Source organism: Bos indicus, chromosome 18 (genome assembly GCF_029378745.1).
Source record: "Bos indicus isolate NIAB-ARS_2022 breed Sahiwal x Tharparkar chromosome 18, NIAB-ARS_B.indTharparkar_mat_pri_1.0, whole genome shotgun sequence".
Taxonomy (NCBI): domain Eukaryota; kingdom Metazoa; phylum Chordata; class Mammalia; order Artiodactyla; family Bovidae; genus Bos; species Bos indicus.
In genome coordinates this window covers 11,411,425-11,436,924 of record NC_091777.1, presented here as the reverse complement: position 1 = coordinate 11,436,924, position 25,500 = coordinate 11,411,425, and the positions used below count along the sequence as shown (strand labels likewise).

Below are 25,500 nucleotides of genomic sequence, written 5' to 3'. Positions count from 1 at the left end.
CTTGACCTCTTCTCACTAAGAAAGTGGTTTAGAAGCTCATTCCTGAGTCGTGGAGCATCTTTGCTGTACAGCAGGTTCTGGTCGGGGCTGGTGGGATTGTTGGCAGTTACAGAAGACACGTTCGCCCACTCCTGTGATGCAGGGAGGCCTCTCCGTGGCCCTCATCTCTGGCCAGGTGTCCTGACAAGCCGGAGGGTCTAGTGCTCCTGGTCTGGCATAGCCTTCCTATTTCCAAAGCTCTCACAAGGTCACAGGGGACCTGGGAGCCTAAAAACAGTGCCTGGTCGCTCCTCCGTCTGCCCTGGGGGAACGAGGGGCTTGGAGGGCCCCCCACCCCCACTGTGGGCTTTCTCTCCTCCTTGATATCCTCGCCCTGCCCCCCATCCTTGCTCTGAAATGCCCTCTTTCGCCCCTCCTTTGCCCTCTGGCTACTATCTTTCTTCTGTCCTCTGCACCCCGCCCCCCCCCCACCGGCCCCCCACCGGTTCTTCTTCGGAATGGAATCTCCCATTAAGCCTCTCCCTGTCACCCCTCCTCCGCCCCCCAGGCTGGCCTGTCCTTGTCCCCAGGCACTGGTTCCTGAAGGTCATGAACTGGAAGGTCGCTGGGCCGCCCTTGTCCTCCTGTTTCTTGCTGACAGGATCTGGAGCCCTCTGGGCCCCACACTGGCTCTTCTGGTGCCGGCCTCACCTGGCCCCTTCCTTCTGTACTGACCGCTCCATCACCGCTTCTGCTCTTACTTCTCACCCCAAACTTCAGTCCGTGTGGGATGGTTAGAGATCTGTCAGGTGCAGTGAAAGGAGCCCAGTGCAGTAAACTTCCTACTCCCTCACCCCCGAAGAAAAGAAATCAGTCTTAGCTTCTGTGGTTGGAAAGTCCAGGTAAAGTACTAGCTGCAGATAAGGCTGTCCGAACTCACCCCCCTCCCCCAGCCCTGTTTTCCTCCTTGATCGCCTGTCTTGGGGGCAGGAGGGCAAGTTCTCCCTGAGCAGTGACGAGATAACCTCTAACCACCCAGCTTCCAGGCTTTGGGGAGGAGAGAGAGACCGACTGCCACGGATTTCCGATTTCCGCAGAAGTCTCCAGACTGAGAGACTCTGACTGGGTTCATGTGCGCATGTGAACTAATCCCTGCAATTCTGGCTGTCTATACCTGGATCAGTGCCCATGCCTGGAGTGGGGGAGGGGCACCCCCCACCAAACCAGGAGACAGTGGGGGAGGGGTAGCCCCACCAAACCAGCAGGTGGAGTCGGGGAGGGTGGGTTCCTAAGGGAAGAGTGAAGGCGAGGGCATGCTGCTTGCAGAAGAGGGGCAGACCCAAAGAGTCCATGTCCACCCTTTATTGCAACAGTCTCTCAGCCCATGGTCCTTCTTGTCTTAAATTCATTCTATCCCCCTCCACCCCCAAAAATGGAAGTGAAAGTGAAAGTGAAGTTGCTCAGTCGTGTCTGACTGTCTGCAACCCCATGGACTGTAGCCTACCAGGCTCCTCTGTCCATGGGATTTTCCAGGCAAGGGTACTGGAGTGGGTTGCCTTTTCCTTCTCCAGGGGATCTTCCCAACCCAGGGATTGAACCTGTGTATTTTGAATTGGCAGGTAGAGTCTTACCACTGAGCCACCAGGGAAGCCTGCAAAGTAACTTTTCCTAAATCGTGGGTCTCCTCAAGTTCCTTCTCTGCTCCTTAACCATCTGTGGCTCCCATCTGCGACTAAGTACAGGCTATCTACTTGGCCTTCCAGCCTGTCTGTCCGCAGCCACATCTCCTGTGCAGCAGCTCCCACAGCCCCCTTTGTGCATCTGCAGCCTGACCCTGTGTAACACTCTCAGCCTGCAGGCCAGTGATTCCCTCTGGGTGGCATTCCTCTCCCCTGTATCTGTCCATCTGAGACTGAGCCAGCAAACCTACCTAGTGCAATCCCTTCTGTATTTCAACAGCCAGGACCTTTGGAATCAGAGAAATTCTAAATTCGCATCCCAACTCTGTCTCCTGCCATGTGACCTCAGGCATTTCTTTGTCTGTGCCACAGTTTTCTGGTCTGTAAAATGGGGGTTCTGATGGTGCCTGCCTCTGATGCTGACTGAGAAGGTTCACTGAAGTTATATGTCTAAATGGAGAGCCCAGACATAGTGATACAGTTGGCTGTTGTTACTGTTACTTTTTTTTTTTTAACTCTCCTAGTCATATTGGTTGTTGTTACTATTACTTTTTATATCATTATTTCTGTTCTCCTAAGGATTAGGAGCGTTTAGGATGACAGTGTGCTTTCTGATCTGAACTTTCTTGTGCATGCCCTAGCTCAGCACACAGTCAGCACTCAACTCTGAGTTCACTTAGAAGAGGTGCTCAACCCCAGACTGGCACACAGTAGGTGCCATGTGGACATGCTTGAGACCTTTGACCCAGGTCTGCATGCAGTAGGTGGTCAGTACAGGGTAAGAGGTGGTTAGCACAGTGGTTAAAGGTCTAGGCTGCTTTGGATGGTCTGGGTTCAAATGCTTGCTAATCATGTGAGCTGAATTATTCACCTGCTCATCCTTTTGCTATAATGTGATTATTAGGAGGATTAAGAAAGCAAGTTCATGGTGCCGAGGATGCAGTCCGTTCTCCATAAATGGTAGTCACTGTGATTGTCATCTCATTGGTGGAATTTAATTGATGTGGAAGTAAAGTATGTGATCAGAGAGATGGGGGGAGGGAAGAGATGATGGGGAATGGGTACTGAGCTGTCTGGAGGGTCTCTGGTTGCCCTGACAGAGCCATGGTGAGTGGGGAGGAGCCAGGGATAAGCTGGGAAAGGAGAAAGGAGTCATTTGCCAGACTGACTGGCAGTATGATCTCTCTGATCTCTGTAGGAAGGGCTTACAGATCATGTGTATGTGTTGGGTCAATGGCTCAGGGTGTCTGTGAAATGTTTTTTTTCTTCACCTTACAAGTAGTACAGGTCTGTTGCAGAATATTCAGAAAGCAAGATTAAGCAAAAGGAAGAGAATAAAAACCAGATATAATTCAAATATAGTTTAACACTCAGAAATTTGTTCATTCATTGATTCATTTCCTCCTTCCTTCCTTCCTTCGATTGACTACTCTGTAGGTTACTGTTCTAGGCACTGAGGGTAAATCTAGCAGCAGAGAAAGCCCCTGTTCTCATGGTGCTGATGTTTTATTGTCATCATCCAGCCCTTAAAGTGGCTCCTAATCTATCTCTTGTATAAATGTAACATTGTTTAACAGATCTTTTATTGATGAACTGACCCCAAAGTACTCTGTTGCAAGCATTTTTATTTTAGAAAGAATCTAGGCATCTGGGAATGAATCCAGTTTTCTGCTGGTTATGAGCATCAAAGGTAGAGCTAGGGTGTCTTGCTTTGACTTGTAGCCTTGCTGTGCTGTGTGACCTTGAGCAAGTCTCCCAGATTCTCTATTTCTTCATCTATAAGATTCAGTAAGTGATTGCACACAGGGTACAGGGTTGCTAAAATTGAGGATAAATTGACATGATACACATAAAGCTTATAGGCAATGCCTACTATACAATGGGTGCTCAATTAAGGTAGTTATCAGTAACATAGAACCTTGCAAGTGCTTCTCAGGGACTGAGTTTGGCAGTGGGATGGTTAAGGAGAACAGGGGTGTCTTTACTGTTAAAAGACAAAAACATTCATCCTAACGCTTGTTAAAGAACAGTAAGGCAGAGACTTCCCTGATGGTCCAGTGGTGACGACGCCCACCTTCCATTGCAGAGGGCATGGTTTAGATCCCTTGTAGGGGAATTAAGACCCCACATGGTGCATAGTGCAGCCAAAAAAACAAAGACCAGTAAGGCAGACTTTATTCAGAGGACTGTTGTGATAGGTGTAGGGACCACTACAAGGGAGAGAGGTCAAACTCAACTCTGAATACCACAAGGAAAAGTGGGAATTTGGAGTCAAGGAGCCAGGTAGGTATCAATGGCTGGAAAGTTACCAGGAGGAAGGGTCTGGGGTGAAGGGAGAAGCTGGCTAAACTGACTTAACAGGATTCTTGCTGAAGGCATGCCAAGGATCAGACATCACCGGGGAAGGGTGAGAACAAGGAGCCTGATTATATATTGAGGGGTGATCAGATGTGGCGTACGGGGAATTCTGGCTTAGTTGACTTGGCGGGATCCTTGCCAAAATCAGTGAAGGCTAAGATGAACACACAAGTCCAGAAGTTGAGACCCAGATGAAAAAAAGCTCAGTTAGAAGAGCATGGTTAGAGTTCAGTCAAAGAGAGGCTCTTTGCTATTATTGCAAGAGGGACAGGTTGGGAAAGAAACAAATTCGCTCACTGGCCTCTGCGTGTGCGGCTGTGCAGCACACACAGGTATAGTGGTCTCTATTTTGCTCTTCTGTACTGGATTTTTTTCCCCCAAGCTGCACATATGCATTTTTTCCCCCTCTAGCTTTACTCAAATTTAGAAATTTGAGTGAGAAAGGAAGGAGAGAAATTATCTAGTGAGTCAAAGGGAATATGAGGTCAGAAGGAAGCTGTAGATCTGTGACAGGGCTTTGGACCTTGTAAAGTGCTAAACAGTCTCTCTGTCATGCAATCAACAAACGGGGATTGATTGACACATCATCTCTGTTGCTCCAGAAACAATGCTGGGTGGTGATTCTTCAGTGCTACCTGAAGTGCTCTGGAAACATTATTTTCACAGTTTTCTGCAAAATTCAGTCTCCCGCTGCCTTCTTGGCTCATGCATGTGTTGTTGGGGGATCCTGAGCCGCGTTGTGTGGCTTCTTTGTGTCATAAGATGTGTGGGCTTTGTAACAGCTCTTCATGTGATGTTTCCACTTGCTGTGCAGTTTGTGGCCATACCTCCGTGGAGAAGGTTGCTAGATGTCCCTTTTCCTGCTAAGTAGGGTGTCTCTGCTTCAGCGAAAGTGTTCAGTTAGTTGAAATGAATTGAGTTTTCCCTCCTTGAAAGTCTTTAGACATTAATGCAAACTTTTAGAAATTATTGCTGGTGAATCATGTAGATGTTACATCCATGTCCTCATCTCCCACCGTTTTTTCACCTCGGTACATCCTGGCATCCCGCCGCCCCACATCTGGAGCCTGGTACCCCGTGCCCAGGTCTTCGGTCGCCTCCTGGTGGCCACATGGAGTGGACGTTTCTTTGTATTTGTTCACTTTCTCTCCTTCTAGCCTTCGGCAGTGACCGCTAGTTACTAAAAACATGGTTTTCCCTTCCATCTGCTTCTGTAGTGCAAAGCTCACCTACTTCTCTTTTCCTGTTTCTCATCTCCTGCTCTCACTTCCGTCTGCTGGTTCTGCTTCCCTTTTGTGCCCCAGAAGTGTGGGTGTTTCCTGGGCTCCACCCTTGACCCTGGCTTTTCCTTCTGTGGAGCATTTCTTGAGTTCTAGCCTTTTGCCCAGGACTGAATTGACCCCTTCAGAACCTGCTGAGCTTGCAGTCCAGGTAGGGGTGGGGAGGTGGGGAGAGCTTTTCTCTCCCCTTAACCTTTTGTCGCTTTTGCCCACAAGGTCCAAATGCTTAGAAATGACCCAGAATGCCCGTTAGGATGGGATGCTCAGCAGCTCACCCCTTTCATGCACATCCCAACACATGATTCTGACCCCGTGGATGCCAACTGTCCTGCACTAGGTAGGCGCTTTGCATGTATTAGCTCATCTAATTTTTCTTACCTGTGAGGGGTATGTATGTAATAAGAACAATGACGCCAGAGTAGGAGTCCTCTCCATTTTACTGATAAGAAATCTGATTGTTTCCTCAGAGAGTCCAAAGTCACTTGTTTGGTAGACTCACAGATGACAGAGAACAAACCAGTGGTTGCCAGTGGGGAGAGGGGAGGGAAGAGGGGCACGTGAGGGGTGCGTCCAACTCTTTGCAACCCCAAGGACTGTGGCCCACCAGGCTCCTCTGTACATGAGATTCTGCAAGTGAGAATACTGGAGTGGGTTGCTATTTACTCCTCCAGGGAATCTTCCCAACCAGGGATCGAATCCAGGTCTCCTACATTGCAGGCAGATTCCTTACCACTAGGGAAGACAGGGGTAGTGGGAGAAAAGGATTATTATGGGATTTTATGACATCATGTGGGAAACTTTTGAAGATTGTAAAGCACTACAGAACTTAAAGAATCTTTAATTCAATAATAAAAATAATAAAAAAATCACTTGCTTGAGATGGCGCAGTAGGTAGAGAAATTGGACTTTGAATCCAGATCTGTGTCCGAGGCTGCACTGCCCTGCCCTCTCCCTCCCTTGGAGCTTGGGCACAGTTTTCCTTCTTTGGGCCTGTCCTCGTCGGTCTTGCTTTCCTGGCAGACTTCTGTACATCCTTTAAGGCCCAGTGTAGATATCCCCTCCACTCAGATGGCCTCCTTGCCTTTGTGATGTTCATCCTGTTCTGCGGTGATTACGTGTGCATCTGTTTCTTCAATCCCATGGTGAGACTGTGGAAAGAAGGGCTTTTGTCTCTCTGGTGGTGGTACCCTGGGGAGCATCCTCCCCCTCGCGGTTACCTGGTCCCGATCTCTTTTCCCCGGTGGTTGTGTCACTCTCTTGTGTGGACCCAAGTCATGGGTAGCAAGCCCTTAGCAACTCCCCAACCTCTATCCCAAACAGGAGCTTCTGGTATCTGGTGTTTGACTCTGCTGCTAGATAGAATCTGAGCTCCTGAGGGCAGAAACCTGGTTGGCCTGGTTCTCTGCTGTGCTGTCAGCACCTGGAACAACAGCTGACCTCCCCAAGTATGTGTTGAATAGATGAATGAACACGGTCCCCCTGAGACGTTTGATAGCCGAGCTCACCCCTGGACAGTCCATGTGCCCTCTGCCAACGTAACCACCCAGTGGCCTGTATGGAGAGTCTTTAGGTGCTGAGGCTCTGAAACCCTTGTTCCCCTCTGGCCTCTGGCCCACATTCCTGCCCTGGAGCCCCTAGGTGTCTTCCTCTCCAACTGAATTTGATGCCTTGGCTTTTCGGCTTCTGCTCAGTGGCCTCAGCAGGGCCAAGTCCCCAGAGGCTTGTGTGTAAGGCAGGGCTGTTAACCTTAGCATTTTGTGTTTTGTTTCATCAGTGCATTTGAAATTAACTTGCCTGACATCCTGTTTTAGTTCTGGACTTAATTTCCAATCATCTGTCTCATTTTTCCTCATGCACTTATTCTTTTTTTTAATCATCTGTGTATTTCTGTAACTGTCCTTGCCAATCATAAGTTATCATAATCCTTAAAGATAATGACGAACACTGGGCTTTTATTGTGCCAGAAATTGTGCTGAGGTCATTGTATCAGTTTCCTGTGGCTGCTGTAACAAATGACCACAGACTCAGTGGTTTAAAACAACATAATTTCTCGTCTTAGAGTCTGGAGGGCAGAAGTCCAAAATCAACCTCACTGAACTAGCATAAAGGTGTGGGCAGGACTGTATTCCTTCCAGAGGCTTGAAAGGAGAATCTGTTTCTTTGCCTTTTTTGGCTTCTACAGGTTCTGCATCCCTTGGCTTGTGGCCCCTTCCTCCATCTTCAAGGCCAGCAGTATCTGGATGAGTCCTTCTTATGAAGCCGTCTCTTTGATTCTTCTGCTTTCCTCACTTCCATATTTGAGGACCCTTGTGATAACATTGGGCCCACTCTAGTCATCCGGGACAATCTTCCCATGCTGAGACCCTCAATTTAATCACACTTGTAAAGTGTGCCATGGACATGCCCTTTGCCATGTCCAGTCACAGAGTCACAGGTTCTGGAAATTAGGGTATGGACATCTTTGGGGGCTACTGTCTTGCCAGCCAGAGTCATTTAATCCTCACTTTATTTCATGACACCATGGCCCCATGTGGTACCAGGGTCCTATTGTCATTCCCATTTCACAGACAGGAAAACTGAGGCTCAGAGCCAGGAAAGCACCGACCCTGGGTTGCATGGAGGTGGAACTGTGTTCCTTACCCAGTGTCTGCCCTCCGGCCAACACTCCTGACGCCCTGCTGCTTCCCAACACGTGCAGCTGAAATTCTTTTGAAACAAGGAGGGAAGACCATGGGCGAGCTCTTTTCTTTTTTCCCCTTCTCCTCCCTCCCCCAGTTTTGTTGAGAAATAATTGGCATGCACCACTGTATGAGCTTAAGGGGTACAGCATGATGGTTTGGTTTCCATGTATCATGAAATGATGATCTTAATAGGCTTAGTTAACATTCATCCTCTGATATAGATACAATAAAAAGAACGGAAAAAATATTTTTTTTCTCCTTAATAAGAACTCTTAGGAGCTATTCTCTGAACAGTTTGCCACAAGCTCTTTTTCTGAAAGCCAAGGGGCAGACCGGAGGCCTGTGCCTCTGGCTGGAGGCACATTTCTAAGAATACACAGCTCAGAGGTAATTTTTCTGCCTTTGTTCAAGTGGAAAACCTGTGATGGTCTCTGGGGAGCAACACTCCTTAATTCAAACGCCTCCATTTTTCCTAGGAAAGATTTCTGACTCTGCTGCTTTTGACTGAAAGGATGGCCCTTGGAGGTCATCTGATCTGACCCGGAAGTAGTTTTCTTCCCTTTTTTGGGCTATAATTCTACCCTGACTCTAGAATGGAGTGTATTGTTCAGGATTTGAAAATAAAGGAAGCTGCTGGCCAGGGGCTGGCCAGGGGCCCCTCTGGGTCACATGCTGGGGCTTCTGGGGAGGAGGGAAAAGAGTCAGACTTTTGTGAGCCCCTGTGAGCCCCCTGCCTGATCAAGGAGGGCCTGTGTTCACTCTGTTGAGCTCTTGTAGCCCTGAACTGGAATGCCACTTGCACTGTTTTTTTAAATTTTATTTATTTAGTTTTGGCTGCGCTGGGTCTTGGTTGCTGCAGCTGCATGCAGGCTTTCTCTAGTTGTGGCGAGGAGGGGCTGCTCTCTAGTTGCGGTGCAAAGGCTTTTCATTGTGATAGCTTCTCTTGTTGCGAAGCATGGGCTCTAGGTGCGTGGGCTTCAGTAGTTACAGCACGTGGGCTCAGTCGTTGTGGCACAGGGGCTTAGTTGCTCTGTGGTATGTGGGATCTTTCCGAGCCAGAGATTGAACCCATGTGCACTACACTGGCAGGTGAATTCTTATCTATTCTTATCTGGACAACCAGGGAAGCCAATTTAAAAAATATATATATATATTGAAATATAGTTGATTTACATCACTTGCTCTGTTCTTGATTTGGCAAAATCTAACTGCCATGTGTTCGATTTGGGGAAAGTAACTTTTCTTCTTTGGCACTTTGTTACACTCATTATCCAACAAATGTACATTGAGGACCTACTATGTGCCAGGGACTCTGGACACTAGGGAAGTTGAGCAATCCAGATCACAGAGCTTGCATTCACAGAAAATGCAGGGGCAGCTAATAGACAATCTAGCAAATGTGGTCTTTTCAGAATGAGATGAGTGCTAAGAAAATGAAATGAAGCAGTGGGCCAGAGACACATTGTGGGAAGGCCACTGTTAGCCAGGTGGTCAGGGGAGGCCTGAAGTGGAGGGGACACGAAGGCAAGACCTGAATGAAAAGGAACTGGGCGTGCGGGTACCTGGGTGAGGAGTGACCCCCGCAAAAGGGGAGGGCCTCAGACCATGCATCCTGTAATGGTCCAGCTTCCAGAGTATGTAAAGAACTCATACAACTCAACAAGACTGGTATTGGAAAATGGGCAAGGGATTCGAATGGACATTTCTCCAAAGGAGACATACACATGGCCAGTAAACACATGCAGAGATGCTCAGCATCAGTAGTCATTAGGGGAATGGAAATCAAACCACAATGAGATGTGACTTGACACACACTAGGGGGCTGTGATAACAGGAGTTGTAAGGTGTCGCGAGTCAGAACCTTCGTGCATTGCTGGGGGGAAGGAGAGCTGGTGCAGGCACCGTGGGAAACAGCTTGGCAGTTCCTGAAAGGCTAAGCCTAGCTCTTTCACGCCTTAGTATCTACCTGAGAGAGATGAAAACACACAAAAACTTGTGCGTGAATGTTCACAGCAGCATGATTCACAGTTGCCCCAAAGCGGAAACCACCCAATGTTCATCAGCTGGTGAAGGGATACACAAAATGTGGTCCATCCGTGAATGGAATATTAATCACCCATAAAAAGGAATGGAGTACTGATTCATGAGACAGCATGGGTGAACCTTGAAAACATTGCTGAGTGAAACATTATGCCGAGAAGTCAGACGCGAAAGGCCGCATGGCATGGGATTCCATTTATTTCAAGTTTCCAGAGCTAGCAAGTCCGTGGAGATATAAAGCAGGTTTAGTGGTTGCCAGTAGTGAGGATGAGGGACAAAGTGTGACTCTTCATGGGCACCAGGTCTCCTTTTGGGGTGATGAAAATGTTCTAAAATAGCCAATGGTGATGGTTGCGCAACCTCATGGATATACTAAAAACCAGTGAATTTTACACTTATAAGGGGTGAATTTTATGGTATGTAAACCTCTCAGTTTTTAAAACGTAAAGAAGAAAAGGGGTGGGAGGAAGGCAGAAATCCAGCAGTGTGATGGCCTCGCAGTGTGCAGGGAACGGGGTCAGAGGCGGGGCTCAGGGCCATGGCCACGACTCTGATTTTGCCTCAACGGCCTGCATTTTATTCCCACAACTTTTGTCCACGACCTTGTGGAATTTCGCCTTTGGCCTTCCTGTGGTTCATTACCAGGTCGGCCTCTCTGGCTCTGCCATGTTCCTCTTCATGTCAGACTTGCCTTTGCCCAGGGCGGCTGTGCAGGTCCACGTGCTCCAGATGTGCTCAGCCCCGCCACGTGCTCGCGCATGAACTTGCTCTCGCGCGTGAACTTGCTCTCGCGCGCTCTCGTTTCCCGCCTCCCCTGTGCGTTCCGCCATTGTCGTCCACATCCTTATCGTCACCCTGTGCCATTTTTAGAGCCTCTGGCTCTGTGCCAGGTTCAGTTCTGAGCTTTCCTTTCCACAGTTCAGACGAGGATTGATGGCGAGACCCGGCACCAGCCCCCACGGCTGGGTTTTCATCTTCCAGTCCAGCGCCTGGCACCGAGCTGGTGTCCAGGGGAGTATTACATTGCCAGCAACCTTTCCTCAGAAGTGGGTCCTTAAAACGGGAAAGTCTGTCTTGGATATTCATGTGGGTTAGTAGCTGTGTGAATCAATAAAAGAGTGGGATGAGTCAGCTGTAAACGTGTGGGCGAACTCGAGGGCTGCAAGTGTCAACAGCCACAGGGGGGTGAAACCCACTTGTGTGTTTGTCCCCACCACGCAGGGGGCTCGGAGACAGGGACTGAGAAGCTACCCCTCCCACCCCCAGCTTAGAACATACAGGATCAGAGACGGGATGCCACGGGTCCCTGGTTACACAGCAGAGAGAGGCAGAGCCAGGGCTTGAACCCGGGCCTCCTGGCTGTCTGAGCTGCTGAGGGCTGGTGTCTGCTTTGCTCTTCTGGGGCACCGTGCTTGGCGATGTGAGCAGGGAAGGGAGAGAAGAAGGCCCACGTGATGCAGGCATTGCTAATCCTAGCAACACTGTGGTGGTGGGCTGCCCTTCCCATGCACTTTTATGTACAGGGCACCTTTGTCCAGATCAGTCAATTGCTACCTGTCTGTTCTCATCTGATTATTTCTCCCAGTCTCTTCGTTAGAAGGCACACCTTTAAAATCCGGGGAGGGGATTGGTTTTATTCTTACAAGACAGAATCTCCCATTGAAGTGACCCAGCTGCGGACTGGGGACTGAAATGCTTCTAAGCTGCTAAGATAGATGGGCAGAGGCTCCTCATTTACTCAAGAAATGTTTATTGAGTGTGGGCAGTGTGTCAGGCACCGTTCTGGGGCCTGGAGATGTCCTCCTAGGGGACAAAATGCCTGTCCTCCTGGGGTAGGGATGAGCAGACTGCAGGAGCCCTAAGGGATGTCATTCTGAGCCATTCAACTCTCGTTTTACACCCAGTAATAATAAGCTAATTATATGCTCCTCTAGCCAGTGGCAAGTCACAAACGGAGAGGCCGGTAGAGAAAGGCGTTTTGAACTTGCCCACTGAAGCTGGGGCTCTGGTCTTTGGAGTTCTGTTAGAATTTAGCTCTTAAGTTGTTAACATAGCCCCCTTCTTCCTCTTTACCCAGTTAGCTAGATGAATTCTAGTCGTCCTTCAAGACCCAGATCCAACATCGTGGCCTCTGTGAAGCCTGCCCTGATCACTGCCCCCAGGCAGAGTTAATTTCTTTACTTCTTTGATGTTCCCCTCTGCCCTGTGATGCCTTGTGGTCATGGTGCTAACTTCACTGTATTCACATGCTTAGTTTTTCTTTTTTTGCCCTGCTAGGATTGTGTATTCTTGGAGGGTTCAGACTGTATCTTATTCATCAGTCTTTGAACCACAAGTGTTTGTCAAATGACTAACAGCAATGGAAGAAACAGAAAACCTATAGGAGAATGCAGAGATGTAGCCCAGGGCATGTAGTGCTCAGGCAGTCAGGCGCTGAATCCTTCAGTGTCTCCAGAGTGTCTCCTTGTCAACGAGGCCGTCGTGGACTCATAGCCTCCAGGAACTGGTTGCAACCACTGGTTCTCTAAGTCAGGAGATGCAGTTGGCTGTAGCACACCGACTTCCATTTAAGGAAGTAAAAGTAATCATAAAAAAAAAAGTTCTGGTGCTTTGTCACTGGGGGAAAACCTTTAGCTGTCCTGATCGTTTTGGTCTCCTGATCGGGTCCTTCCCTGAGGGTTCTACTGAAGGAATCATCTTTCTTTTCCTCTGGTTATCCTATACTCCATTTTCTTGTGTTCTGTGTCAGACTAGGAAAGCGGGGTCATTCATTTCACAAAAATCCAATGGGAAAGGAATCATTTGAGATATCTCCTGCTTTGAGGAGGGGTGGGACAAAGCGTCAATGTGCATGGGCTGTGCGAACTCATATGCAAGGACTGTATACACATCCACGGAGCCCTTGTCCTCTGTGTCAGAGAGAGGGGCTGTTCCCCCCACTTCCAGGTCCTCATCTGTGGCCGCCTGGGCTCCCCTGTTAGCAGCCCACTGGAAATGATGCAGCTGTGGCTTCTGTCCAGCTGTCCCTCTGCCCCAGGCGGCAGGATGTTTGAATTCTTTCCTGTTTCCTTTCATGCCCACTCTGGGGAGCTTGCTCAGTGGAAGCTGACAGCTCAGCTTTTTTGGTGTGTGGGTTGTTTTCTTCCTTACTGAACCTTGTTTGCATAACTTCTTAGGGAGTCTATATAAGGTAAGGGCAGCTTCAGCCCGACTCTGGGGCAATTTCCTGCTGTCTCCTTCCCCCTTTCTTTTGTCTTGCTCTGAACTTCAGCACTGGGTGGAAATTATGAAATGGTTACTTCTGTCTCTCTTTTTTCTTTCTGTTGACCGGTAGATGTTTTGTTGGGTGCCTGCTATGTGCTTGGCACTGGAGATGTGACTCGAATTGGACAGGTATGGAAGCAGCTAAAAAGATCAAAGGACGTGCCCCCAAAGTTTTGCTTAGGTTCCATAGGGAGTTTCCTAGGCTATTTTGGTGGTGAGGGAGGTTTTTTTTTTTTTTTTGCTTGTTTGTATTTCTAGTTATTCTACACCTCATATGTGTTTTGTGTGTAATGAAAAAAAATTGCTCAAAACATTTGCAAAAGTGTGAGAGAGTCACACTGCTTGGCTCATGGCAGAGTCTCAGTCGCCTTTGGGTTTTGTCCTCTGGCCAGTGCCAGCTGTGGGAAAAGGTAGAAGGGAAGACAGGTCTTTTGGGGAGGAAGATGAGGGCCCTGGATCAATGTGGATCCTGTGTCAGGGTCGCCATGGCGAGAATATTGAGTGTGACGGATCAGACTGCCCCTCAGTGATTCTGAACCTCAGGAGATTTCCATTGTGGCTGGGAGGTGTGCAGGAGGGCAGGGAGTCCTCGAGGGCTTGGTGGGGATTGTGTGCCGTTCATAGTTTTTGGGAAGATTTTTAGAGCAGCTCATCCCTGAGGCCTTGGTGATTCCAGAGACATCTGACCTCCCTTTTTTCTTCACTCCTCTTCCCATGCCCTCTGTGGTCATGTCTCTCTCTTTGTATCATTCCATGTCCTTCATATCCCCTTGCAGGATCGAGGAGGGTGATAGAGGAGGGAGGGGGAGGAAGAGGCTGCAGAGGAGAGAGCGCCTAGTGACCGCTGCTGGCGTTTCTGAGCACAGTTCTGCCAGGCAGTGTCCCAAGAACTTTACATGCAGTGACTTTATGCTGCAGATTAATGTACTTAATATGTGACGGCGAGAAGCCTTGAAAAGAGGAACAGGACTTTGAACCAAGTGGGCCCTGTCTGGGGTCTCTAGGTCCTGGGGGTCCTTAGGGCTGTGGGATTGGCTGGTGCAGATGTTTCACACTGATAACCCATCCTTGACCTGTGATGAGGCTACATAGACCAATGAAAGGGTCAAGTTCTTTTGAGAGGGGACTTCTATTAACACCCTATAAGGACCATCTCTTCATGGACAAGACTCTTCCTGGGCGGGAAGGGGAGGGTGTCCACAGCCCCGAATTGAGGCCACCACAGCGAGGGCCCAAAGGCCATTGACGGTGTTCGGGGACGGGGCTCCCGACCTTGTTTTGTCATTGGTGGAGGGCTCCCCTGAGATGGGGCTCTATGTGGCTTTTTGTGATGCATTTGGGAATCCTTGTTAGTGTACAAGGATTAGTGTACAAGTTAGTGTACAAGTGTGTCAGTAGACACACAGAGGTCACAGAAAAGCTGTTAGTAGTGCCGTGACTCAGCAGCCCTTTTTCTAGAGACCACTCTTCTTTGTCTTGGGCTGTGGATTCGAGGGGAGGGAGAGTCTCTGGGGGACAGTCCTGGTGGTCTTTGATGGTGAGATGCTCAAGGAACCATGCCTCGAATTCTATAAATTACAACATTGAGAAGACAGACCATACAGGAAGCTCCTTTATATGATCACTTCCTTAAAATGAAAGGGTGTGGGTGGGGAGGATGGGGGTGGGGCTGAACTCTGGGCATTTCAGCTTTTCTGCCCACAAGACCCTTGTCTCACCCTCTTTCCCAGCCAGGGGAGAACAGGTCCTCTGAGTTGAAAACCCCATCTTCTGCTCTCCTCACCTCATCCTCTAGGTCAGTGGTTCTTAGGCTATGGAGGCATAAGAATCTCCCCCAGGGTCTCTTTTAAACTGACTTCTGTTTAAAAATGGCCCCGTTCCTAGAGTTTCAGAATTCACGGTCTAATGAGTTCCTGGGAAATGATGTTGCTGCTGGTCCGAGGAACACACTTTGAGAGCTGCTGCTCTAGATGGAACCAGGAAAAAGAGATGTCTGGTTTCTTGTCACTTCACCTCTCTGAGCATCAGTTTCTCTATCTGTGAAGTGGGATTGTGGGCAGTGCTGACCAGATAGAGAGGTTGGGATGAGAAAATGTGCAGTCACACATAAATGCTTAGGATGGCACCTGCCGGGTAGCAAGCTCTCAGTGAACAGCTTCTGTTATCTTCAGGACCCTCGTTCGTCTTATCTGTGCCCCCTAATGCTTGGCACTGTGCTTGGCACACAGTAGGCCCTCAAGAAATCTTCATGAGACCAGCGGTTCCATGACCATGTGCCTAGGAGGGCCCCTACTTTGAGACCCAGCAGAGTGAACGTTAAGTTGGTGGATGCAGAAAGCCAGATCAGAGGCCAGAAGGCACGGAGGCTATCCCCTGGGGTTTGGCAGTGGAGGCCACTGTGGACCTCATTTCACCAGACAGGTGGGGAGAGAAATACAGTCACCAGCCCCATCAGCCAAGCCTTTCATGCTCTTTCTTTTTCATTTAATCCTCAATATGCCTTATGAGATATATGTGACCCATTTTGCAGATGAGGAACTTGAGGCTTGGAGGCATTCAGGAATCTGGTCTTATCACAGAGCTGGGACAGAATGGGGATGAGTTTCCAGTGGATTCCAAAACTTGGATTCAACCCGGATGCTGTAGACCAGAATGTTGAGACTGAATGGTTCAGGGGGCAAGCAGGTGTACACAGCTGTTCTGGGACCTCTCTCAGAGGGGGCTCAGGGTGTGTCCTCTGGTGTGAATTCAGGGCCTGGGTGCCCCCATTGGGATTATCCAGAGCTGCACCTTGACTCCTCTGCCCCCTCAACCCCAGCCTGGGAAGATGTGCCACTGAGTCCCCCGAGTGCCACCCCGGGGGTGGCAGTAACCTCAGGACCAATCTTCTAGCCAAGTTTGCTATCCCAATGTGTAGGCGTCATCACATACATTCACACTCATGCATGAGCATGCACGTACACACAGACAGGCACACACAGACACACTTCATATACGTGTGTGTGAGGAGGTCAAGCTCTCCCTTCCAGGTGATACACCCGTGCGCACATCCGTGTTTGATCTGCCCAGTTTGTTCAGAGGAGGGAAGTTAGTGACTAAACGAGAACTTCCTCCTGCGTTGACTAGCTGGAGGTCAGATGGGCTAAGAACCTCCTTCAGGAGGCGTGAGGGCTGGAGGTCTGTGTGGGCAGCTGTGCAAAGGTCTGCCAGACCAACAGGTTTTTCACGTCAGACTTTCCGCTGACTTTTCAGTGTCATGCCACATCCCGAGCAGCGGACATTTGTAAGCAAAATGTGACCCTCGGATTTTCAAAAATGTCAGCAATCTTCTCGGCCAGACCATTGTCAGATAAGCACCAAACTGCCACCCAGGAAAGTGGTCTCTCCTGCTGTGATAATTTAAATGACACTGGCCTGCAGTTCTGGAAGATCTTACGGCCGTGTCCTTGGGGCTGGGGGTAAGGCGTCTGTCCTGTGACAGGTCTTAGGCTGGTACTTGGGACACACGGTTTGTAACTTTCTCAGTGGCTTTGGCCAGTGACGGAGCAGTTGGGATCCAAGTGTGGTCACGGGATCCCAAACATCCAGACTGACCAATGAGGTAAAGGGAAATAGAGTGGTTGCTGTGGAAACAGGCTGCAAGTTCTTTTGCTGGTGTTGTCTTGGCATTAGCAAGTCAGGAGGCATCAGATGTGTGGTCCGCCTCCCCCTCAAGTCAACGCTGCAATTTAATTAAACACTTTGGAACTGCTTCTCCTGATCCTCCAGTAACACTACTCAGAAGAACGCACTGGCTTCCCAAATGCAGCCTCCAGTGCCAGGAAATACAGGGGAACGAAAGGGCTCCTGTACTGGCCGTGCGTGGTTGTGTGAGTTTCAGTTCCTCAGCCCCACCAGCCTTATTTCCTGTGCTCACACCTCACCCGCAGCTCCACTCCAGGGAGAAGGTTCTACGGGGTCGGGCCAGACAGGTTTCACAGCATCCCATTTTATCCTCATGGCTGATGCAGAAGAGAGGTGTAAAATCACCTAATTTGGAAACATCCCAAAAGCCCATCAGTGGGTGCATGGATGAATAGAACAGAATGTGGTCCATCCATACGATGGAGTATTAGCCATAAAAGAAACGAAGTACCAGAATTCCCTGGTGGTGCAGTAGATAGGAATCTGCCTGCCAGTGCAGGGGACATGAGTTCAATCCCTGGTCTGGGAAGATCCCACACGCTGCGGACTGACATGTCGTGTGCCACACTGCTGAGCCGGAGCTCTAGAACCTGTGAGCTACAACTACTGAAGCCGGCAAGCCCTAGAGTCAGCACAGTGCAACTGCTGAATTCTGTGCACCTAGAATCTGCTCCACAGCAGGCGAACCCACCGTGATGAGAGACCTGCACACCACAATAAAGGGTAGCCCCTGCTCGCCGCTACTGGCCTTGCAAAGCAATGAAGACCCAGTGGAGCCAATAAATAAATAAAGCCTTCAAGCTATTAAAAAAAAAAAAAAAAAGGAATCAAATGCCGATCATGTTTCCACATGGATGAACTTTGCCAACATGCTGAGTTGAAAGAAGGCAGACACAAAAGACCACATGCTGTAGGGTTCCTTCCATCTGTAAAACGTCCAGAAAAGGCAAATCCAGGGACAGAAAGTAGCTGAGTGGTTGCTTAGGACTGGGGGGACGGGGGAAGGGTGAGGAGTGATGGCTGGTGGGTAGGGGTGATGGCTGGTGGATAGGGGGTTCTTTTGGGGGGCGATGCAGATGTTCTGGAATTAGACTGTGGTGATGATGGCACCATATTGCGTATGTCCTAAGTGCCACTGACTTGTATGCTTTAAAATAGTTAAAATGGTGAATTTTTTGTGGTGTGACGTTTACTTCCATAAAAGGAAAAATGGAGAAGACCAAAAAATCACCCCATTTTTCAGATGAGGCCAACTGAGGCTCAGATGTTTGGGGATTAAGTCAGGTTCCTCTGGAGTTAGAGATGGCACTCATGTGGTCTCCTGTTCCCAGACTTCTCCTTCCTCATTTCCCATAGCCAGTCAGTCACTTGTTTGGTTGATAAGTCATATCTGACTTTTTGCGACCCCGTGGACTGCAGCACACCAGGCTTCCCTGTCTTTCACTATCTCCCTGAGTTTTCTCAAACTCATGTCCATCAAGTCAGTGATACCATCCAACCATCTCATTGTCTGTCACCCCCTTCTCCCCTTGCCCTCAGTTTTTCCCAGCATCAGGGTCTTTTCCAGTGAGTCAGCTCTTTGCATCAGGTGGCAAAGTATTGGAGCTTCAGCATCAGTCCTTCCAATGAATATTCAAGGTTGATTTCCTTTAGGATTGACCGGTTTGATCTCCTTGCTGTCCAAGGGACTCTCAAGAGTCTTCTCCAGCACTACAGTTTGAAAGTGTCAGTTCTACAGTGCTCAGCCTTCCTTATGGTCCAGCTTTCACATGCATACATGTGCGACATATGTTGGTCACTAACCCCTTTTAACTTGGCCCATGAAGTGTCCCTGAGACCCGTCTTTCTTCTCTGTCCTCACCACTCTGTCACCCACTGACCCCTGTGGTCAGGTCCTGGGATGGGCTCCCACCAGCCTCCCATGGCCAGGTCGGGGGGTGGTTCCCTAAAGGAGGAGGGCTGGGCAGACACACCTGAGACACACCTTGGCTCCAGGCTGGCTTGTCCTTGGTGCATTACCTTGGGCATGTCACACGACCTCCTGGCTTCATCTCCCAAATGGAGGTTTGGATGTAGATGATGGTGACCATGATGTCCCCCATGGCCCACCTCCCCGCATCCTTATGAAGACCTGATGAATACTAACCCATAAACTGAAGGGTGCTGTGTCAGCGTGAATGGCGATTATGATCTGTTTCCTTTAAGAAAAGCCTGGATATAGAGTTTGAATCTGGAGTCCGTGCCCTGTCGAGCGCTGTGTCTTAGCTCCCCCGGGTCAGATGGTTCCCTGCTAGACTGGCTGGCTTGTTGTCTAGGATGAACTTGGGCTTTGAGGTACTAACCAGCCAGTGTGGACTGCCTCCATCACACTCAGAGGGCTGGTGGTCTTGATGGCTCAGACAGTAAAGCGTCTGACTACAATGCGGGAGACCTGGGTTTAGTCCCTGGGTTGGGAAGATCTCCTGGAGAAGGAAATGGCACCCCACTCCAGTATTCTTGCCTAGAAAATCCCATGGACGAAGGAACCTGGTAGGCTACAGTCCATGGGGTTGCAAAGAGTCAAACACGACTGAGCGACTTCACTTTCACTTTATACTTTGTGTGGGATTCCACATGGAGGCACCTGGAATGATTCTAGGATCAAGACGCCTTGGTTTTTGTTTGTTTGTTTATTTATTGGCTGTGCTGGGTCTTTTTTGCTGCTTGAGGGCTTTCTCTAGTTGGAGAGAGTGGGGGCTACTCTTTGGTTGCAGTGCTCGGGCTTCTCATTGCGGTGGCTTCTCTTGTTGGAGATCACAGGCTCTAGGCCACGAGGGCTTCAGTAATCGCGGCACATGGGCTCAGTAGTTGCAGCTCACGGGCTCCGGAGTGCAGGCTCAGCAGTTGTGGTGAAGAGGCTTAGTTGCATCTTGGCATGTGGAATCTTCCCAGAGCAGGATCAGACCTGTGTCCCCTGCATTGGCAGGTGGATTCTTAACTACTGGACCACCGGAAGCCCAAGATGCCTTGGTTTTAAGAAAGTAAAGTCGTGAAACCTTGAAGTGTGATTCTTTGACTAACAGCATCAGTATGACCTTGGAGCTAGTTAGGAATGCAGACCCCAGGGTCCCGTCCTAGACCTGCCGAATTGGAATCTGCATTTAAGTGAGATGTCAGGTGATTCAGATACACACAGTGCTTGGGAAACACAGCTCCACGAGTCGCTGGGTCCCTGAGAAATCCTAAAGCCAGCAAGGAAAAGCCGTTTGAGAGCATGAGCTGAGTCAAGGGGCAGGTACAGGATGATTAACCCCAAACCATCAGCACTGACTCGATGGACACGAGTTAGTGATGGACAGGGAAGCCTGGCGTGCAGCAGTCCATGGGGTCGCGAAGAGTCGGACATGACTGAGCGACTGAACCAACTGAGCAGCAGCCTGCATCCTGGCCATCATCAGGGAGGGGCTGAATCGAGACTTCACTGGTAACTGCAGTTGACATGTGAACTGTTTAGGGAGTAATCTGAGTAAGGATATGTGAGGCCTCAACTAAAAGGGCTGGATTTTGGTGCAAAACTGAAAGGGGTCCTGATTAAATGGGGACATAAAGTATGTCTGGAAATTGGTGCTCACCTGGCAGCAGCTGGGGGTGGTTCTGTTCCCCAGGGAACACCGGGTAACAGCTGGAGACGTTGGTGGTGGTCATCCTGGGGTGAGGGTGTGATACTGGCATGGAGGGGGCAGAGGCCAGGGTTGCTGCTCAGTCCTCCAATGCACGAGACGATCCCACCAGGAAGACCCACCCAGCCCCAAATGACCGGAGTGCCGAGGTGGAGACACACGCATGCGCACGCATCACCCCCTACAACCCCCCCGCCCTCCACCGCCATGTAACAAGCACAACACACCTGGTGGAAAAATGCTCAGAATTCTTGATTGGCCTAATTGTATGGCCACAATCTAAGAATGCCCAGGGGGCCCCAAGCTGAATCCCACGCCAGAAGCGGGGCCACTGTCTTTGTTCCCTGTCCCCCGACCCCCGTTCGGTCCTGTCTCTCTATTGTGTGGCTTTCCTGTTCCAAATAGGGCCTCAAAGATTTGGGATAAAAACAGTTGACCACCTTTTGCTCCCTGAATCAGATTCAGAATTTGAGGCATGGCTGTTTGAGGGGAGGGCAGGGTGGCGGGCGTGGCAGCCAGAGAGGCCTGGGCTCCCTCTGCCTGTACAGCCTCCGGAGCGTCCTGGGGCCCTTCTGCGCCTCCCGTCTGTGAAGTGGGCATCTCCGCCTGCAGCGCTGTTGTTGGGATCGAAGGAGGGAACAGTGGCTCCTTCTGTGTCGCTCTGGGTGCCCTTGAGGTTCAGAGCCCCGCCTGGGGAGTGTGGATCTGGGTGTTCTAACTGAGCACCATGCCTTCCTTTTGCTGTTGGTGCAGATGACGTCCGATTGTTTGCCTTCGTGCGCTTCACCACGGGGGATGCGATGAGCAAGAGGTCCAAGTTCGCCCTCATCACATGGATCGGCGAGAACGTCAGCGGGCTGCAGCGCGCTAAGACCGGCACCGACAAGACTCTGGTGAAGGAGGTGGTGCAGGTAACCGTCTTTGTGTTCTCTTAGGGTCCGGGGGGTGGGGGTCACATTCCGCAAAGCGTCACCATCCAGTAGGGACACAAGGGGCTGGCCTGGCTCCTTGGTCCATGACTTTGAACGTCTCGTGCGAAGTCCTTGGACCACCAGCGACACTGGTGAGAGATACCCCAAATTGCCTTCTGGGTACGGTAGCCGCATTTGTGATCCTGACCATCGAATACTAGGAACGTGGTGGCTGGTGTCTGCCTTTCTGGGTGGGGCAGGCAGCTCATGGAGAAGGAGGCTGGAGGAATGACCAAAATGGCGCCACTTCCTGTGGGTGATGGAGGGCTTCCAGCCGTGGCCATGAGGACGCAAAGGGAGAGTTCACGAGTGCCCGCTGAATGGTGTCTAGCACACAGTAGGAGCACAATGACATTTGATGAATGAATAAATGTCAACCACATGGGCACCAGCAGGGGTTTAAAGATGACTTTGATGACCCTAGAATGACAATGGCTGCATCAGCAATGGCAAAGATCCCTAGACTGAGTAGCTGGGCGCTGGTGGTAGCTGATTTACTCCTGTGTCCCTATTAGACTAGAGGAAGAGGGGAAAATAGTGTACCCTTCTTTTGTCCCTGGGGTTCCAAACAGCTCTACCTGTAGAGCTTCCCATTTTAAAGTTCTGTATTTTTGCATTCTGGACATAAAAAAAATTGACACTATTGGAAATTTCCAAAGCAGGTCATTTGAAGCTAGGGCCTGGGGTCATGCTGAGAAACAAAAATCCAAATTCTAGGGCTTCCTTGGTGGCTTAGTGGTAAAGAATCTGCCTGCCAGTGCAGGAGACATGAATTCAACCCCTGGTCTGTGAAGATCTCACATGTTGTGGAGCAACTAAGCCTGTGCACCAAAACTATTGAGCCTGGGCTCTAGAGCTGGGGAGCCATGACTACCGAAGCCTGTGCGCCCTAGAGCCCGCGCTCCTCAACAAGAGAAGCCCTCACACCACAACTAGAGAGTGGCCCCGGCTCCCCGCAACGAGAGAGAAGCCCGTGCAGCAGTGAAGACCCAGCATAGCCTGAAGAAGCAAGTCAATAAAGTCATAGAAAAAAGTCCAAATTCCAGAACCATAGACTGGGGCAAGGAGGTGGAGGGGAGAGGGTTTTCTCCCTACCAAAGGGATCTCCATCTTGCAGAAGGATTTCCCAAAACCCATGATAGGGGGTGGATGGCTAACTTGTACAGGGCTTCCTTAGAGGTGATGCAAATATTCTAAACTGTTCTAAAATCTGTGGTGTTGGTTGCTCATATCTGAGAATATACAAAAAGCTATTGCATCCTAAAAAAAAAGAAACGCACACACACACAAATCTGCCGAGTGCAGTGTGGTGTCCTGGGTCGGATCCAGGACACACTGGTGAAATCTAGAAAAACTGGTGAGATCGGAATGAAGTCTGGGGTTTAGTTGGTAGTCGTGTTCCAGTGTTGGCTTCCTGGCTGTGACAAACACACCACGGTAACTTCAGATGTTCACAGTTGTCAAATGGCCGTGGGGTGCGTAGGAACTCTTGGTGCTGTCTCTTACAACTTTCCTCTAAATCCACAACTATCTCCAAATAAAACTTCCGTTAAAAAGTAATAATAGGAGAGAACTCCTGTCATTCCATTATTACGGCCGATTTTTCCTTCTCTCCTCCCAGTCCTGTGGGTGAACGCACTCCCCTCTGCATTGCTACAGTCACAGCCTATGAATCACACCTAATCAGCTTCTTTTTTCCTAACATAACATAATTACGTAAATTATGTGTCTGCAGAGTCTTTGTAATGAACGTTCTTCTGGCTGCCAACAAGTCCGGTTTCGCAAGTGTACTGTGATGGATTGAAAATCCCCTCGGTGTTGGCCTCTTAGTTGCTTCCCATTTTTATTGTTATAAATAATACGTTCCAACCAGCATTTTAATACGTTCAGCTCCTTCCCGCCCTACACTGAACTGTTTCTTTAACGCGCCTTTCAGGAGGGGGAGTGTTCTGGAGTTAACAGGGGTGAAAATCCCTTTAAAAAGGAATAGGCTAGGACTTCCCTGGTGGCCCAGTGGTTAAGACTCTTCCCATCCAGTGCAGGGGGCACAGGTTCAATTCCTGGCCAGAGAACTAAGTTCCCATGTGTGCTGACGTGGCCAAAAATAAATAAAATGAAATTTTAAAATATTTGAGCCAAAAATTAAAAAATAGATATATATTGAACATAAAAAAAAAAGGTATAGGCTGTCAAATTACCTCCTAAAGGGCTAGCACTATGCCTGGGGTGTGGTAAATGTTCCATAAATGTCATTCACTTCCTAGCCTAATCAGCATTACCAGCGAATACTGCAGTTGGCACCCTGTCCAGGACTGGCACCCTTTCTTTGGGCAGCCGCCTACTCAACCCCTCGGGCTGTTTTTCTCCTGGACAGTTGGAGGCTTTAATGGTTAACCAGCTTTCAAGGGTCTCCTTTGTGGCAATAGAATGGAAAATGCAGAAGAATGCATGTCCACGATCAGAGGTCTCCCGCTGGACTCCACCATCCACGCTTAGCCCTCTCATCAGCCAGCCCGGCATGGCCGGAAGAACAGCACGCACTGGGAGAGGGTGTTTGCTGGGGCGCATCCAGTGGGGGCGGTCTTTGAATCCTGCAGAACCCCTGTTTTCTTTCCACTTTTAAGACTGTGGTAAAATGAAATAACGTAAGATGTTAGCCCTTTTGGTGTGCCGTTCAGTGGTGTGACATACATTTATGTTGGGCGGTCACCGCCATTGTCCAAAAATTCCAGAGCTTTTAAAATCACCCCCAAAGGAAACTCTGTCCCTAGTAGCAGTTTGCAGAGTTCCTGTTACATCTAAAACTCTTCTCAGTTTGGTGAACTGGGTGGAGAGTGGTTTGGGGAAATATGATTTTTTGGTGGAAAGACTTCAGTTGGGAGTATTGATTATAATTCATTTGTTTGTAAACTCTAACATATTGCAGCAAAATGGGAATTGCTTGGCTCTCTGAACTAGGAGTTGCAGGGGTTGCCCGCTTGCGGTGTGGCTGGATCCAGAGCTGAGCCGTAGCTTCTCTTCTTTTCTCTTTTCTCTCTCCTCTGTGTTTGGCCCCAGGTGGCCTCTGCAGCAGGAGAAATGGTCCAGGCCTGGTGGCTGTTCTGGGTCTTGATCCCGGGGGAAGAGAGACTCCTCCTCCCTTAGTGTCAGTCATTCCCTTAAAGCGATCCAGTTGGCCCAGCTGAGGTCACATGCATGTCCTGTGGGGCCGGGAGGTGTGGAGCCTCATGACTGGCAGCTCCGAACTGATTCCAGTTGTTAAAAGAAAAGGATGCTGGTATATGAAGAGCATAGCGGATGCTTGCTTGATCTTGAACTGCAGGTGCAATGTGATATTTTGACCATTACCTTTTGCATTTCCCACCTCTTCATTTAAAAAGGTTTATTACCTGAAACTGTTACAAGACCTCACATTTATACTACAGTTGTAAATACAGCCATTTATGTTACAGAGGGTCGATTTTACTGCTGTAATGGTATCTTCTGACAGTCATTAAAATCTTGCTGATGCTGGCAGGTCAGTTTTCCCCTCTGCTTAGTCGGGGGGGCACTCAGAGCAGATGTTCTTTAAGGGGTCTCCAGATGGCCATTCTGGATTCCTTATCTTGGGGACAGGATCACATCCCCAGCTGCCTTTTACCACCATTTCCATGTGAAGAATAAATGGATTGAGTTTTAATTTAAGATTATTCCTGGCCTTTTTTTAGTAATAATAAAACTACTCCACATCCTTATGCTTTGTATGAAACGTTCAGTTCAGTTCAGTTGCTCAGTCGTGTCCGACTCTTTGAGACCCCATGGACTGCAGCACACCAGGCTTCCCTGTCTGTAGAGCATGTAAATGAATGTTGTTGTTCGGTTGGTGAGTCAAGTCCGACTCTTTGCAACCCCGTGAATTGTAGCCC

The 25,500-nt window shown here is 49.4% G+C and overlaps 1 protein-coding gene across 1 annotated transcript in view; it reads left to right on the top strand.

Annotated features, from left to right (window-relative positions):
- The window catches only part of COTL1 (coactosin like F-actin binding protein 1), a 44,376-nt gene that overhangs the window by 3,101 nt on the left and 15,775 nt on the right, over positions 1-25,500 (top strand). Inside the window, exon 3 of the mRNA XM_070770396.1 lies at positions 21,378-21,535. Coding sequence (XP_070626497.1) covers positions 21,378-21,535 — 158 coding nt within the window. The remainder of the gene's footprint in view (positions 1-21,377; positions 21,536-25,500) is intronic.